Genomic DNA, 15,794 nt, shown 5'->3' with positions numbered 1-15,794 from the left:
GCTAGTCAAGTAGTGAGCCAATTTAAAATCGTTAGTTTCGTATTGGTTGTTGCTGCTCTGTCAGAAATAAGTCTGGTACAATAGCAGGTTTATTTGAAAATTATCCATCTGTCAAATTTAAGTGAAATTCACCAAATGGAACACAGTCTTAGATTTCTTTGTCGAGATGGGCACCACCGAGCAGCTCGGTATTTTATTTGCTGGATCTCATCGAAAAACTTGCCGAGATTCAGCAAAATTTATGGGATGCTTGAAAGAAACTCGAAAATTGAGCACCACTCATCAACTAAACGACGAAAATCGGTGATGAATGATTAGGAATGTTGCTTTTTGCTGGATTGTCCGAGTCATACAAACCCATGGTCAAGCTACTGTAGGAGATTCAACAGTAATCGAAGGTTCCGACATGCCGTTGCTGTGGTAAATTTGAACACATCGCCTATTTTTGCCATAAGAAGCAAAATGTTAACCCAAAAAGGAGTGTTTTGATTCGCTATGAAATTTTGACAGATAAAATGAGGGGTTCGTGGATTTCCTATGTTTAAAGGGGTGCATCGATTAGCTTGGGACCGAAGAGAGCACCAGAGTTGAGCCATAAAGTTGAGCACGTTTCTTCGGGACCTTCTGGTCTTAGAGTTACCTCTATGGTCATACGGTTATTGTTCGAAAGGAAGTCTGCGACGCGATCAACTCGGATGGACAGCGGATTGTGACTGGTTGTTGGTCAAATGGACGCTTCAAATTAAGGCAGCAACCATCAACACTGATGTATCGGTCGATGAAGTCGATCGATTTGTGGCACAAGTGGACGGGACATCTGTCGTTCAAAGGTCTCAAGCAGCTGAACAACGGCATGGTATCCGACATGGAATTCTTTGGAATCTGAATCAGACGACTGCAACCAGGTTTCCTTTCAGTAAGGAAGGTTCCAGAGCCACCAGGAGGTTTTCTGATCAAATTGATTTTATCGAAGAAAAAATAATAATAAATCAAAAAATGTATTTATCTATTACTTCCGTCATCACGCATTTCGGCAATAAGTGATTCAGAAAATAAGAAATTAGACGACTGAGCCTTGTGTCGTGTTTCCACAATAGCGGTAATGGGAGATAAGTGATTTTTCACCAATTGACCACTTTGTCAAGCAGTTTTGGCGTGACTTTCTACCAGCGATTTCACAAAACTGGACCAACTAATTTTTATTTTTTTATGAAACGTACAAATGTTGGCTACTTTTCTCGTGGTTCTAGAAGAAAAAATCTAAAAATAATGTTTTATTTCAAAGTTTGAGTGATAGTAAACGTCATTTTACCTGCTCGAATGAAGTGGTTAATTAGTGGGTCAAAAATATACTCATTATGCTAGCGAAAACTGATTCTTAAATTGGGTATTTTTCACCCATTTTATGATGACAAAATTCCCACATTCTTCACTCCACACACTGTGAATATTTTAGTTTTTTGTCAAAACTCAGGTAATCATGACACTTGATATTCAAAAATAACGCAAATGAAAAAAAGTGACCTGCTGCGTCATGATTACCTGAGTTTTGTTAAAAAACGGCAAATATTTACACTGTATGCAGAGAAGAATTTGAAGGACGGACAACCAGCAGATAGGCGGAACCGGAGTAAAAACGGATAGCAAAGGTTTTTCTCTAAGCGGTATAAAGACGCGACCGAACTCAAGCGAAACGTGTGTATTTGTGTCAAAGTACAAGTGTGCAAAAGAGAGAAAAAAGATAGCACTCAACGTGCATAGAAACAAAGGTAGTTAAATTTATTTTCTCCGTAGTTCCCTTTGGTAGCAAGGTATCGGTAGTAGCGAGGTGCTCATCATACTCCATCACTCCTCCTGGATGAACACCGAGTCTAGGGTTTCAGTCCAACTTGATCGATGAACTTCTGCATTGCTGTTGGTCCCAACGGCTTGGTTAGTGCATCAGCGACCATTTCGATGGTCGGGCAGTACACCAATTTGACAACTTTCTGTTTTGACAGCTCCCGTATGTAGTGCTTCTTGGTGTCAATGTGTTTAACACGACCGCTAGTTCTCTCCGAGGTCGCAAAGCTGAGACACCCTTGGTTGTCCTCGAAGATGACCGTTGGTTGTCCTTCGGGTACTCCCAGCTCTGATAATAGCCGCCTTAGCCAAACGGTTTCCTGGCAAGCGAGCGATAGAGCATTGTACTTGGCTTCGAGGGATGAAAGAGCCACAGAACTTTAACCCTTGCTCACCCAGCTTATCGGGCCGCTTCCATAGAAAAAGATAAACCCGGTCGTAGATCTTCTTGTCCGGCGATCTCCGGCCCAATCAGAATCGGAGAAGCCCTTGAGACGCCATCCTTCACCTGGTCCGAATTTCAATCGCCAGTCATTCGTTGTGCTCAAATACGGCAGCACGCGTTTTGCTGCACCCCAATCCATGTTGTTGGGCTCGGCGACTTTTCTCCCAAGCAATCCGATGCTCAAAGACAGATCTGGTCGTGCGTTCACGGCCAAGTATAACAACGCTCCTACGAGGCTCCGGTACAGCGTCGGGTCATCGAACCTCTTACTGTCTTCGATAGCTGACGTATACCCAGGATCCATTGGGGTCTTGGAGGGCCGACAGTTCTCCATGCCGTACTTACACAGCAAAGTGTCGATGGCGGTTCATCACTGATCCATCTGGCACTTCCGGTTCATCACTCTGTTCTTCAAAGCCAGGAAAGTCACTATCAATTGTGTCTTCTGCGTCTTCATACACCGACTGACGCTCTTCTTCCTGCGTCTTTTCATCTTCACTGTGTTCAAACACTACCACTGGGTTTTCTTCACTCTCCGTCACTGGATCATCTGGAACACGCCGCCCCTCCTGCTGCATATCCGGAAGCGCGCTTGCCTCCTATCACAGCCCGGATCCTTTCGGGAGCTCCAGGAACTCAGCATCTCGACTAAAGACTATGCGATTGGTTTCGACATCAAGAAAGCGAAAACCTTTGTGGCAGCCGGAATAGCCCATGAACACAAGCTTCTTCGATCGAGGATCAAATTTCTTGCGCTTGACGTCTGGTATACGAACATACGCTTCACATCCAAAGATTCGGAGATCTGTCAAGTTCGGTTTGTTGCCTGTTCACAACTCGAATGGCGTCCCCTTAACTGCTGTGGATGGAAGCCGGTTCTGGATGAACGTGGCCGTGAGAATCGCTTCTCCCCAATAGATATTAGGAAGGTTGGCATCTAATAACATACAGCAGGCCATTTCTTGGAGGGACCTGTTCTTTCTCTCGGCTACTCCATTTGACTGCGGTGAGTAGGGAGTCGAGAACTGCTGCTGTATGCCCTCCGATATGCAGAACTGCTTCAGCCTCTCGCCTACATATTCTCCTCCTCCATCAGAACACAAGGCTTCCTGTCGAAGATATTTTCCACCCACCGAACATATTCCATAATCTTGTCGGCAGCTTCGTCCTTCGACTTCAGCAGGAACACTACGCAAAACCGACTGAAATCGTCGATTAGGGTGATGAAATACTTGTTCCCGCTTGGCGTAGGGTTTTCCATGGGCCCGCAGAGATCGGTGTGTATGATGTCGAGCGGCCGCTTCGACTTCCGGTCTTGAACCTGTGGAAAGGGCTTTCGTACCAACTTACCCCTCAGGCAGCACTCACACACAAACCGTTCTCCGCAATCCGTCAGTTTGATTCCGCTGGCCAAATCCTGTGTCACGATTGCATTCACAACACTAATGTCGCGATGGCCCATTCACCTATGCCACGTATGCTGGCAGTTCACACCATGATTTCCCGCAACCGACAAACACTGTTCTGCCAGCTTTAACTTGTACTGGCAACCGACCAGCTCGCCTACGGCTAGGATGGTATCATCAGCCGTTTTGAATGAGCAGCCTGTTGCCCCAAAAACTACTGTGAGGCCTTTCGTTGTGAGTTTCCGGACAGAGATCAACCCGCCTTCCAACGAAGGAACCAACAACACATTCTCTAGAGTAATTGCAACGCGTTCACCCTTGGCATTCACGCCCATAACTACGCCACTTCCTACTCCGGCCGATTTTGTTTTCGTTCCATCCGCCAGGGTCACATCCACGACGGCTCCGCGTTTAAAATCCACGAAAAACTCACGGTCGTTGGTCATGTGGCACGTGCAGCCACTGTCGATCGTCCACGCTCCACGAATAACGTCACCGGCCATAAAGCACACGGCCCCACAGACAACATCATCCGTGACCGCTTGCTTCGAACGATCACCACCGCCGCCTGTTTTGCTTTCGGCTTAACAGCCTGGTTGGATCCCGTCGGCTTACGATTTTCACTTGCATTTTCACCACCTTTTTCCGCGAGACATTTACGGCAGTTTCTCTGAAAATGTCCCGGCTTCGAATAATAGAAACACTTCTTTTCACGCTTTTCTCTGTCGGCAACCCGCAGCACTTTCTCACTGTTGTCACCACGTCCACTGGGACCCGCACGCTTTTGGTACTCGTCACGCAACCGAGCTACCACTAGATCCATCGTGAGATCTTCCTGCGGTCGATTCTCTAACGATGTCACGAAACTACTGTACGACGGCGGAAGACTGCGTAACATCATAATTAAGCGCAACAGCTCACTGAGTTCCACGCCCGCATTGTCGAGGCGCTCATACAAACACTCAATTTCTTCAAGATGCCTCTCGACGTCACCGCCCTCGCACAAATTCTTCGAGCATAACTGCTGCAACAACATTGCCTGGTTACCGATGGTGGCCTTCTCATGATACACTCGCAAATTTTCCCACATCTGATGAGCCGTTTCACATTTCTTCACAAAGCGGAGTTGACTGTCCTCAACGAACAGAACGATGGTCGCTCTCGCTTTGATATCGTTCTTCTTCCACTGCGGAAATTCTTCATCGATCTCCTCCGGCATCGGTTGACCGATCGTATCCCACAAATCCTCTCGTTCCAGCAAAGATCGCATGCGGAACTTCCACGAGGCATAATTTCCATTGCCGAGCTTGGCAAACGATGCCTTCCATTACACTTTCGCAATAGGTATCGCGCCGCAACAAATCTCTTCGAAAAGCCTACTCAGAAACTTCCCGGAAAACCACAACTCCACCGAAACACTTCACTACTTCACACTTCCGGATGCCTGGGCCCATAACCTGAAGGACGGACAACCAGCAGATAGGCGGAACCGGAGTAAAAACGGATAGCAAAGGTTTTTCTCTAAGCGGAATAGAGACGCGACCGAACTCAAGCGAAACGTGTTTATTTGTGTCAAAGTACAAGTGTTGGTACAAGTGTGCAAAAGAGAGAAAAAAGATAGCACTCAACGTGCATAGAAACAAAAGTAGTTAAATTCATTTTCTCCGTATTCCCTTTGGTAGCAAGGTATCGGTAGTAGCGAGGTGCTCATCATACTCCATCAGAATTTACATGGCGACGATTTCGGCGCATTTTGCCCCAAATGAAACAGACAATATTTTTCAGTGTAGAACAAAATCAAAACAAAAAAAATGGCATCAACAAAGTCGACCCAAATGAAAGTGACCGATTTCGAGCAGCACTTTCGGAAAAAAACTGCTATTTTGACAGCTACTTATTTTGATCGTGTCGCGAATCGCCCGAATCGTTCTGCTGGACTGCGGACTGGGTGGTTATGAAAGCGAACAAAATCAAAATATTCTAGTTAAAATTAGTGACTTTCCATCAAAAAGCACACCAAAATGACGTTGATTGGAGCAATTTTAAGGTAACAATCCTACAGACTTGGATTACATCAGTACGGCTAACCTTTTCCTTCTTCAGGACCACTTATCTCCCACCGGTGAGAACTTTCCTAGCTCGCTCGCTTCACACCGGGAGCCCCAGCTGCTTCCGCTTCACGCCAATCCTCTGTGCGGAACCGTTGAAGAAAAAGAAAAAAATCGACCCACAGGTCCTGAAGCATCGGGAGGAACGGAAGCGCAAACGGTTGGAGAAGCAGATCCGCCGGCTGGAGAAGAATGCCCGCCAGTTGAAGCCGGTGGAAGAGCTGGAACTTCCGATTGAACTGATCGACGAACAGGCCCAACGGAAGCGAACGGGTGTCAAGGTCAGTGCTCAGGTGGCCGAGAGCCGGGTGCTGCTGGAGAAGCAGTGGGCCAAGTACAAGATGGCGGAAAAGTTGGCCGACTATCAGCTGATCGATCGGGTGTTGGCAGCGCAGACGAAGGCACTGAACGAGCTGCGGTTGGAATCGGAGGAGTTGTACCAGAGCGCGGTGCAGGTGGACGAAGGGCTGGTGCCATTCCAGGCGGTGGGCCCGGTGGTGACGCCTCCGATCGAAGGCTACGAGATGCCCGACGGCGAGTATCTGGATGTGTCGAAGAAGTTTGAGTAGAGTCGGAGAAATGCATATGAGTTGATAGGTAGGTGTTTGGTGGTTCATTTGGTATTATCACAAGTTCCAGGAGGCGGGGGATTTCTTTCGCAGATTGAGGACTTTGAAAGGTGGTTTTTGTGGAAACCGGAGAATTTATTCTACTTCTGGGTGGTAAAGGTATGGGCTGCTCTCGGACTGGCGGCGATTTTTGCCGCTTGTTCGGATCCGATTACGGACGATAGTCGCAGCACGTCGTACTTGGTGTAGAGTACGGTTACGGTCATCGAGCTGGCATCGATTCCGTCCTTTCGGTTCTGGTACTCGTTGGCCATCAGGTTGATCATCTCGGCGTAGAAGTGCGGGTAGGTCGGTGGTTGGTAGAACACCAGATGTCGGATGCCCTTGATTCGGGGACGGCGGAAGAAGTGCGATCGTTCCGAGTAGAGCAGGAAGTGACTGCTTCCGTGGAAGAACATGTCCCGGGCACGGGCTATTTTGGCGTCCTTGGAGTACTCGCAGATTTGAACGAAGCTGAGTTCCTCCTTTTTGAAGTAGTTTCGCAGCCGGACGTAGTCGAAGTAGGATGGGATGAAGATCAAACAGCGGGACATGGTTATGGAGCGCAGCTGGGGCAGCAGGATTGACGTGAAATGATGGAACTTGGTGTCGAATGACTGTTCCAAGGAGCTTACCTCGATCCGCTGGAAGGTTTGAGGGACTTGAACGACGACGTGCCTGATGAAACCGGTTTTGATGGGGTTGGCAGTCCGGATCTTGCCACGATAGTTGGCACACTTGTTGTTGAAGATGGATCTGAACTCCGGTAGGTCGTGAGAGGACAGAAGAAGCGTCTGCCGATAGAAACGGGACCATCCGTTGATGCACCAGTTGCGAACACGTGAGAAGTCCGTATGTTCCGTACTCTGAGGCTGCAGATGGAGATGGTCCATCAGATGGACCACGTGATCCCAGTTTTGAGCCATGCAGATATCCGCTTGGTCCATGATAAGCAACTCGATGGACGATAGGAAGTCGAAATCGCGCTGGGCTTCTCCTTCGGCTCCGATGGTCATGCGAAGGCCCAGAGGCGATGCCAGGATCAAGTCCGAATTGTAGTACTTGGTGTACAGCTTCATGGAACTTTTGCTGAACGAAATCCCAATCCGGAAGTTGTCGTCTGTGTTGCCGGCGAACGTCCGCTCGTAGTCCTCCGGTTTCGGATTGTGCCGCGGAAAGTACAGCGAATCTCCTCCGTACTCCTCAAGGAAGCGCTTGTAGTTGGTGACGGCTTTCAGGTCGTCTCCAGCGAACTGATTCTTCAGCGTTTCCACAATCTTAAGCGCGGCACTTCGGAATGGGGCCACGATCAGAACCTTCGGACGAACCAGTCCTTGATCGCGGTACTCCTGACTAACTGCGTTATGAACTTCTTTCTTTTGCTTCTTGTTCTTGTTTTTCTTATTGTTGGCTGCCTCGGCCAGTTTCAAGTTGTGATGGAGGATTTTTGAAGTGGCCTTCATGATGTGATTTAAGGCATGCAAGCAGTATACGAACCGAAGTGCTTCTCCGTTAGCCAGGGTCCTTGCCGGGTAGTACAGATCCTGGTAGTTGTTCAAAATGGAAAAGCACTCGGCTTGCAATTCGTTGAAGACCGGTTCCTCCAAGTGCCGCTGGATCCGTTCCTTGAGGTGGAGCTTCTTCAGATCCAGACTGTCCAAGCTTAGCACTTTTGGAATGGTTCCTTCCGAGGCGTAAATTTCATCGTCCTCCAGAAGAGCTACCGCCTGGTTCTCTTTGCTACGATCCTTGGGTATTTCGATGATCAACTGTCCCAGCTTTTTAACCTTCAAGGTGGTCTTTTGAGCCACCATCGGATTGGCCAAAATCGATTCTAACATTTGGGAACTGATGTTGTGGCTAATGTGGGCCATGTACGGATCCCCTTCGATGCCTTCTTCCTGGTCAGAATCCTCTCCAGATTCGATTTCCTCGACTTCAGCTTCAGATTCCACGGGGCTCTTCCCATCCTCTTCGGAATCGAGTTCCATATCCTCTTCTTCTTCCTCTTTCTCAATTGCATCATCCTCATCACCATCTTCGTCCTCTTCTCCATCATCCTCGCTCTCACTTTCCTCACTCTCAATAGCCTCCTCCCGCCTGCCGGTTCCCTTCCGGCCACTGTTCAACGTCTTCACCAGCGTCTCGAAAGCATCCGGCGCCCCTTGGTCCCCATCATCATCGCTCCCACTGACCAAATCCCGCTCCTGCTCAACCGACGCATTCATCTTGTGCTTGTACTTCCGTTCCGCTTCCTGTTGCCGCTTGAGCGCTTCCATTGCCTCCTTGCTACGCTCGATGTGCCTCAGATTCTTCTTGAAGCGGGAAACCGGCGCCTTTTGCGATCGCTCCTTCCGGCGCTGTTTCTTCACGGCCGCCGACATGGGCTGCTGGCCCTTCCTACCTTTGCGCATTTTGTTGGCCATCCCCCGGTCCGGTCTCGGGTTTTCACACGAAAATAATGTTGTATTTAATTATTGGTTGCAAAAATGTAATCGCAAACGTGAAGAAAAAAGGTAAACAAATGCACGTTGCTTGCAAAATGTGGAAGAGTCAAAATATTGAACTAGGGGTGCTCAAAACTGCTCGAAACGAAATGCGCTGAATGGAAAAATAAGTCGACCTAATCGAGTGCGCTGAAAATCAGCGTTGCCAGACTATCAAGATTTTTGTCATTAAATGTTTAAAAAAAAATTGGTAAATTAGTTAATTTTATATTTATGTCGTTTTTGAAGGTGAAAAGCCGAGCGAAAATTCAAACTTTTGGACTAAGAACGGAAAATTTACTATTTGAAGAAATTCCCGGGGAATGTTTGAATTGGTTTCTGGAGGAAGCTGAATGTTCCAAAGAGAGAATAAAGAAGCTCTTCTGGCGGAAAATTGTAGAAAGTTTTGTAAAAAATCGGAAAACATCCGGGGAACTTCTAAGGAATCTAATACTCGGGAAAATATTGATTAATTTCTGGCGAAAATCTGAAGACATTGTCGAAAAAAAAATCTTATAAAGCATCTAAAAAAACCAGAAAAGTTTCGGAAATCAGAAGTAAATTCCAGTAGCATTTCCAGGGGAACCCAGAAGAAGCTCGGGAAAATCTTCCAATAGAAGTCGGGGAAAAAACCGACAGAACTTACGGAAAATGTAGGAAACATGAGAAAATTCGATAGATACATCTGGTAGACGATTAATGGAACTTCCTGGAGAAGACGGGAGAAACTTCCTAATACCCCGTTCACATTACAGCGTATATCACGTGATATACGCTGTCTTGCAATGAGCACTCATACATCTAGTTTTCACTGGAAATCCTATGTATGAGTGCTCATTGCAAGACAGCCTATATTACGTGATATAAGCTGTAATGTGAACGGGGTATAAGGTGTGGATTATAATAAATTTCTGGAGGAAGTCGGAAATAAGAGGGCTTACGGAAAACAGTCGAAAGAAACTTAAAGGAGAAGTTGGGAAAACATTTCGGAACTAAGATATTTCTTAGGAATGATAGCGCAATATTCTCTGAAGTTTTTTAGACGTTCTAATGATCCAGAAATTTTCCTGGTATTCACAGGGACTTGTAATGTCCCTGAAGTTTTCGGAACTTTCCTGAAATGCACTTCGGAATATCTACGATCCTGTGAATGTGCTGGAATCCATGAACTGACCCGGACGAAGGAAGTGCTGTACCACATCTGGTGTCGGTCACCATAGCCGGTCGAACTCCAGACGAAACTAGAACCGCACTACCGTTCATACTGGCGACAACGCTCTGATGAGATAACGAAACCTTACCCCCAAGCTTCTCCCCTGATCCTATCCTTCGACAATGTACCTCTCTAACCTCGAGTAAGCCGCGAGTATTCGGTCCAACTCCTATACTAGACACAGAATTAAGTGAATTTTGTTACAAACAAAGAACAATGAACTATCGGCTTCGTAAAGCTAACGCGATTGAGCCTCCCAAATAAACGAACCAGTTTAAAAAAAAAACCATCTGGTGTATCAAACCCTGTGGTGTGACGACTGTAAAGAGTTAACCACGAGGCGCAGCGAACGGAAGCGTAAGCTCCCAGGTAAGTTCCTGGATTTCTTTACTAGCTTTAGAGCAACCTCTGCTGGTAATATTTTCCCTTCAACAGATCCACCATGTATGTACGACGACATTGGTCGCCGCGATGATCGTGAGTCCTGGCTGGAAGCGATAAAGCGACGAGCTGAAGTCCTTGAAAACCAAAAAGGTGGGGAAGTTAGTGAAATTCCCGGTCTCATCGACACCACTGAAGTCCAAGTGGGTTTTACGTGTGAAGGAGGACGATACAAGACAGCATTCTTACATGGCGACCTACGTGAGGAGATTTACATGTAAGTTCCCGATGGTGTCGACGCTCCTACTAGAATGGTGTGCCGTTTGCAAAAGTCTTTGTTTAGACTCAAACAGTCTCCCCCTCGGTCTCCCCGCTGTTGGAACGACACATTCAACGACGTGCTGCTGAAGCTTGGATTTTTGCGAGGTAACTCTAAGACTAGTAGGTCTCGAAGAAACGTGCTCAACTTTTTGGCTCAGCTGTGGTACTATCTTCGGTCCCAAGCTAATCGATTCACCCCTCGAAACATAGGGAAATCCATTAACTCCTCATTTTATCTGTCAAACTTTTATAGCGAATCAAAACAAACATTATGTAGTACTAGAATGTCGACTAGAATGAGATACGTTAATCGTTTGCTTGGGACCAATAGGCTAGTCAAGTAGTAAGCCAATTTAAAATCGTTAGTTTCGTATTGATTGTTGCCAGTACTGCCTGTACACTTTGTTCAGGCGTTGAAGCGGAAGTTGCCCAAGGTTTTCAAAATGACGGATTGCGGCACGATGAAGCACTTCTTGGAAATCAACATCACCTGTGATCGGAACGCTGGAACCATGCAGGCAGCCAGCATCGAGAAGCTGCTGTCAAAGTTTGGCATGACAGACTGTAACTCGACTAATTTCAGAGCCTTACCGCGAACTTTTAGAAACATGATGTCGAAACGTCCGGATGTCTGCTGCCCGGTAGGCTACTTGGGTCGGTTTCAACAGCAACCTGGTCAGCAAAGACTGGCGGTAGAAACAATCCCTACGGTAGAGCAACTGGCGGACATCTTTACGAAGGTTTTGGACGCTGCTCGATTTGATGAGCTGAAAAGGAAGCCACACTTAATTTTATTTGCCGAATCTCGGCAATTTTTGCCGAAAATTAATTATTATTCGTTTCTAACCGCTTGAAGCAAACGGTCACTTTTAATTCGTTCCCTAAATGAAACTTTTTAAGTTTCTCGTGATTCTGTGTTCTTTTTTCGGAGTTCCTGTTGTCCATTCCTTTAATGGATCTATTTGTTCTCTGAATAAAAGTTTTTCCCGATTCGCAGGAATTACCGGGATGGACCATCAAGGCCCAAGCGCAATGACAGCGGAAGCGGAACGGCAGCGGCAGCGGAAAAGCCCGATCTGAGAAAGCCTACTTGTCGGATTGAAAACTAGTTAGAACCTCGGTTAGAACCAAATCAACTTCGGTTAGGCATCTTGATATCATTTGTGACAACTGTCAAACTTTCCGTTTCCGTTCCGCTTCCGCCCACTTTGCGCTTGGGCCTTCACACACAGAAAAACAAAACTACCCACCGCTTGGGTTTTTTAAACTCAAATTTGAGTTATTTGACCTCAGCCTGTTTCATTTTCTCTCGCTATTGTTGTCAAAAATAGAACGAAAGATTCGACTCAACCGTCTAGTTCCGTACGAGAAGCCAAAATTGAGTAATATGCGATATACCCAAATTTGAGTTAATTGAACTTAATTTTGGGTAGAAAAAATTGAAAATAACTTAGCGATGGGTAATTTTTTTTGCCGTGCTTAAATGCAAACTACTTTGAGCCGGTTTACCCAAATTTGGCTTATTGTACGGAACATGGGAGATGAGTGAAAAGAACTTAATTTTGGGTTGTTTTGAATTTCTGTGCAGCTTTCTCGATTCCTACACATTTAATATCAAAATCTGTCCTCGGTGAAATATATGTATTGCCGTAACAGTTCAGTAAACTGAAAATGTGGCTTGAAATTTGCTGAAGTTTTGTTGAACATATCAGGCATAACATTTGATAACGGCACAAAAGCATTTGTAAACAAACTTTCTAAGGCCCTTTACACGCGTACCAAAGTGCGCCCACCTAAAACAATACCACTTTCGGAAAGGTGATAGTTGCCCCTATCCGATAATCAACAATCAATACGAAACTAACGATTTTAAATTGGCTCACCACTTTAGTAGCCTATTGGTCCCAAGCAAACGATTAACGTACCCTATTCTAGTTGAAATTCTATTACTACACTATGTTTGTTTTGATTCGCTATGAAAGTTTGACAGATAACATCAGGGGTGTGTGAATTCATGCAGAACATGCAGGGGTGAGTGAAATAGCTTGGGACTGCTTGGGACCGTTGTTCTGGTACTGAGTGAGCCAAAAATAATAATGATTTTCTTCGGGACCTACTAGTCTTAGAGTTACCTCTATGGTTGGACCATCAAGGCCCAAGCGCAATGACAGCGGAAGCGGAACGGCAGCGGAAAAGCCCGATCTGAGAAAGCCTACTTGTCGGATTGAAAACTAGTTAGAACCTCGGTTAGAACCAAATCAACTTCGGTTAGGCATCTTGATATCATTTGTGACAACTGTCAAACTTTCCGTTTCCGTTCCGCTTCCGCCCACTTTGCGCTTGGGCCTTCACAGCTTTCTCGATTCCTACACATTTAATATCAAAATCTGTCCTCGGTGAAATATATTGCCGTAACAGTTCAGTAAACTGAAAATGTGGCTTGAAATTTGCTGAAGTTTTGTTGAACATAATATCAGTGCCAACATTTCAAAGGGGCGTAATTGCATTTGTAAACAATGACTTTAGCCGTCGATTTTTCGCGAATAAAAGCTCACTCATGAAAAATAATGATACCAGCATGTAGAGGAATGTCTCCTCTACCAACTAGCATTGTAATTTTGGAGAGGTAAGATTTCATTCGCGAGAAATTGCCGGCTAAAGTCATTGTTTACAAAAGCAATTACGCCCCTTTGAAATGTTGGCACTGATATGTTCATGTTATATTATAACCCTAATAAAAAATAACCATAAACGAACGATAACCCAAATCATTGAACTATTCCACAAATGGTTTGGATGATACCCAGAACACGTCGTTAAGCAAATTAACCATACAATTTTTATTAGGGAACAGTTTACCGAAATTCAGATCTGGTTTTATCCAAATTTCGATAAAACACAACACTCAAAATAGCTTCCTCTGACAGTTCAGAGTGGGCAGGCAATAATAGTTTTTTGGGCCTTTTGATACCTTATTAATATGATATTTATGATTTTATTTATATGATTATGCGAATTATGTTCATCGCAGAACATAAATACAATCAAAGATCGATATTCTGAGCAACCTTTTCTGCATAAATATCGGTATCAAGTTCGAAAATCGCTATATCTGGCAACGCTGATAAACATATTTTTTGTTGACACTTTTGACCCCGCAAAAATGACGTTTCTCTGGAGGAGCTGTCACATTTTTCTCCATACTTTCTGCGCTGCTCGAATTTATGTTCATTCATATCTCCTGGTGGTGAAGATTTTCCACACGCAAAAGGTGACGAAAAGTTTGCGAGCCGAAATTTACCAGTTATTTCCCGTCGGAAACCGTTGCAAACAGCAGTCATCATGAGCGCAAGGGTAGGTATATTCGTTGTCCTCTCGAATTTTATTGAAAATTTACAATATCACTTGAAAACAATCGTAAAATATCCCCTTCAACCTCTTAACCTTACATTACGTAATTTCGAGCTCCGTCGCAAGCACTTTTCGTGGATTAACCTTCCTCCCCATTGCAGAACGTTGCCTGTCTGGCCGTGCAGAGCGCCCGCCAGTTCTCCCGGACGTCGGTTGCCTCGTCCACTGAAGTCGCCGAGGGCTACAAACATCTGAAGAACATCCAGGCCAGGTTCCAGGTAAAAGCATTCAAACTGACTGCTCGATATCACCCGTGACATTTTTTTCTTTCTATTGTCCTTTGTAGAAACCCGATGGCAAGCCAGTATTCCTGAAGGGGGGAACCACAGACAACGTACTGTTCGGTGTGACCAGCTTGCTATGCCTGGCCGGTATGCTGGGAATGGGCAAGCTGATCTATCAGCTTGCCTACCCCAAACAGGAGGAATAAGCGCCAGCGCGGAACCTCTGTAATTTAATTCTTAAGAGAAACACGGTAGTCAAAATTGTCTCAAAACCGGCATTTAGTCGAGTTGAGTGTCACACGACGATTGGTTGTAGTTGAAGAAATTTTTTGGATCGATACGGGATTATAATCGTGCAGTGGGGGGAACAACCCTTCCCAGCGATTCAAATCGATAATTCCATTTTAAATGCAGTTAAACCAAGTTTATGTGTAACCATGGGTAAAATGTTGTATTTAAAGCTGTGCATTTAAAATACAAGGCGAATAAATGTTTGTTTTGAACAATGTGGCAATAGAAGGCTGTTTTCATGTCCCGTTTTCCGAGATCGTTTGGTAAATTTTGAGTTATGGAATTGATCAGAATTTCCCATGATCTCCAAATCAAAAGAAATACATGCAGGGTTTAATTTTTTTTTCGGAATTGTGGACTTCATCAAGAAGTAGAAATACCTTCATTTTCATTTAGCAGCGTTTGGCTGGGCAATGCAAGCGCAAGTCAATCCAAAGCCGAGGATTAGGGAGGGGTAGTGGAGCAATTCTGACGTTCTCGAAGGTTGATTTAAAAGCACTCTAAATTTCTTTGAAGATCCCCAAATATTTCAAAGTTCTCGGAATTCTTTTTACGTTTCCGGAACTTTCCTTAAATTAATGGAAGCAATCTGAATTGTTCTGAAAAGCTTTTATTAGCTCGAGATATTTTGAATACTTCCTGATCAACATGCATGCCATCAAAGGAAAATATCTGAGAGCCATCATTTGCATTTTTGAAGAGTTGAAGCACTTGAAGTGCTGAAGTTTTCAATCCACAGGACTTTATTGAAATCTTCGATCGGCTGTAAATCTTTTGAATACTTACTGACAACCTGTCATTTTGGAAGACTGCACTAATTGAGAGACACTAATTGAATTTTTGAACAGTTGAAGATCTTGATAAATGTGATTAGAGGACTTCATTGAAACCTTTGATAAGCTGGAGATGTTTTCATTTACCAGCAAGCTTGCGAGAATATCTGAGACACGCAGTTTTTTTTTCAACAGTTGATAATCCTCAGACTAATAGGGGAAATGGCTCTAATGTTGGCCTATGGATCTGAAATTGGGCCCATCGCTAAAAATCTTCTATTTATC

At 45.1% G+C, this 15,794-nt stretch overlaps 3 protein-coding genes across 3 annotated transcripts; 2 read left to right on the top strand and 1 right to left on the bottom strand.

Moving 5' to 3' along the window:
• Positions 1–5,629: 5,629 nt before the first annotated feature.
• Positions 5,630–6,407, top strand: mRpL40 (mitochondrial ribosomal protein L40). The gene is made up of 2 exons (XM_065225479.1): positions 5,630–5,740; positions 5,797–6,407. Exons 1-2 carry the CDS (start codon positions 5,715–5,717, stop codon positions 6,368–6,370), a joined length of 600 nt encoding a protein of 199 aa, XP_065081551.1. The 5' UTR covers positions 5,630–5,714; the 3' UTR covers positions 6,371–6,407.
• Positions 6,408–6,484: 77 nt separating this feature from the next.
• On the bottom strand, positions 6,485–8,866 carry LOC135704059 (U3 small nucleolar RNA-associated protein 25 homolog). The gene has a single exon (XM_065225478.1). The coding sequence runs from the start codon at positions 8,833–8,835 to the stop codon at positions 6,511–6,513; it is 2,325 nt and encodes a 774-aa protein (XP_065081550.1). The 5' UTR covers positions 8,836–8,866; the 3' UTR covers positions 6,485–6,510.
• Positions 8,867–14,007: 5,141 nt separating this feature from the next.
• LOC135704058 (cytochrome c oxidase subunit 7A, mitochondrial) lies at positions 14,008–14,964 on the top strand. The gene is made up of 3 exons (XM_065225477.1): positions 14,008–14,164; positions 14,323–14,439; positions 14,508–14,964. The coding sequence occupies exons 1-3, from the start codon at positions 14,153–14,155 to the stop codon at positions 14,649–14,651; spliced, it is 273 nt and encodes a 90-aa protein (XP_065081549.1). The 5' UTR covers positions 14,008–14,152; the 3' UTR covers positions 14,652–14,964.
• Positions 14,965–15,794: the final 830 nt, after the last annotated feature.

Source organism: Ochlerotatus camptorhynchus, unplaced genomic scaffold, assembly GCF_037179485.1.
Source record: "Ochlerotatus camptorhynchus isolate MF236.1 unplaced genomic scaffold, CSIRO-AGI_Acam_v1.1 ptg000230l, whole genome shotgun sequence".
Lineage (NCBI taxonomy): Eukaryota > Metazoa > Arthropoda > Insecta > Diptera > Culicidae > Ochlerotatus > Ochlerotatus camptorhynchus.
This window is presented reverse-complemented; position numbering and strand designations above follow the sequence as displayed.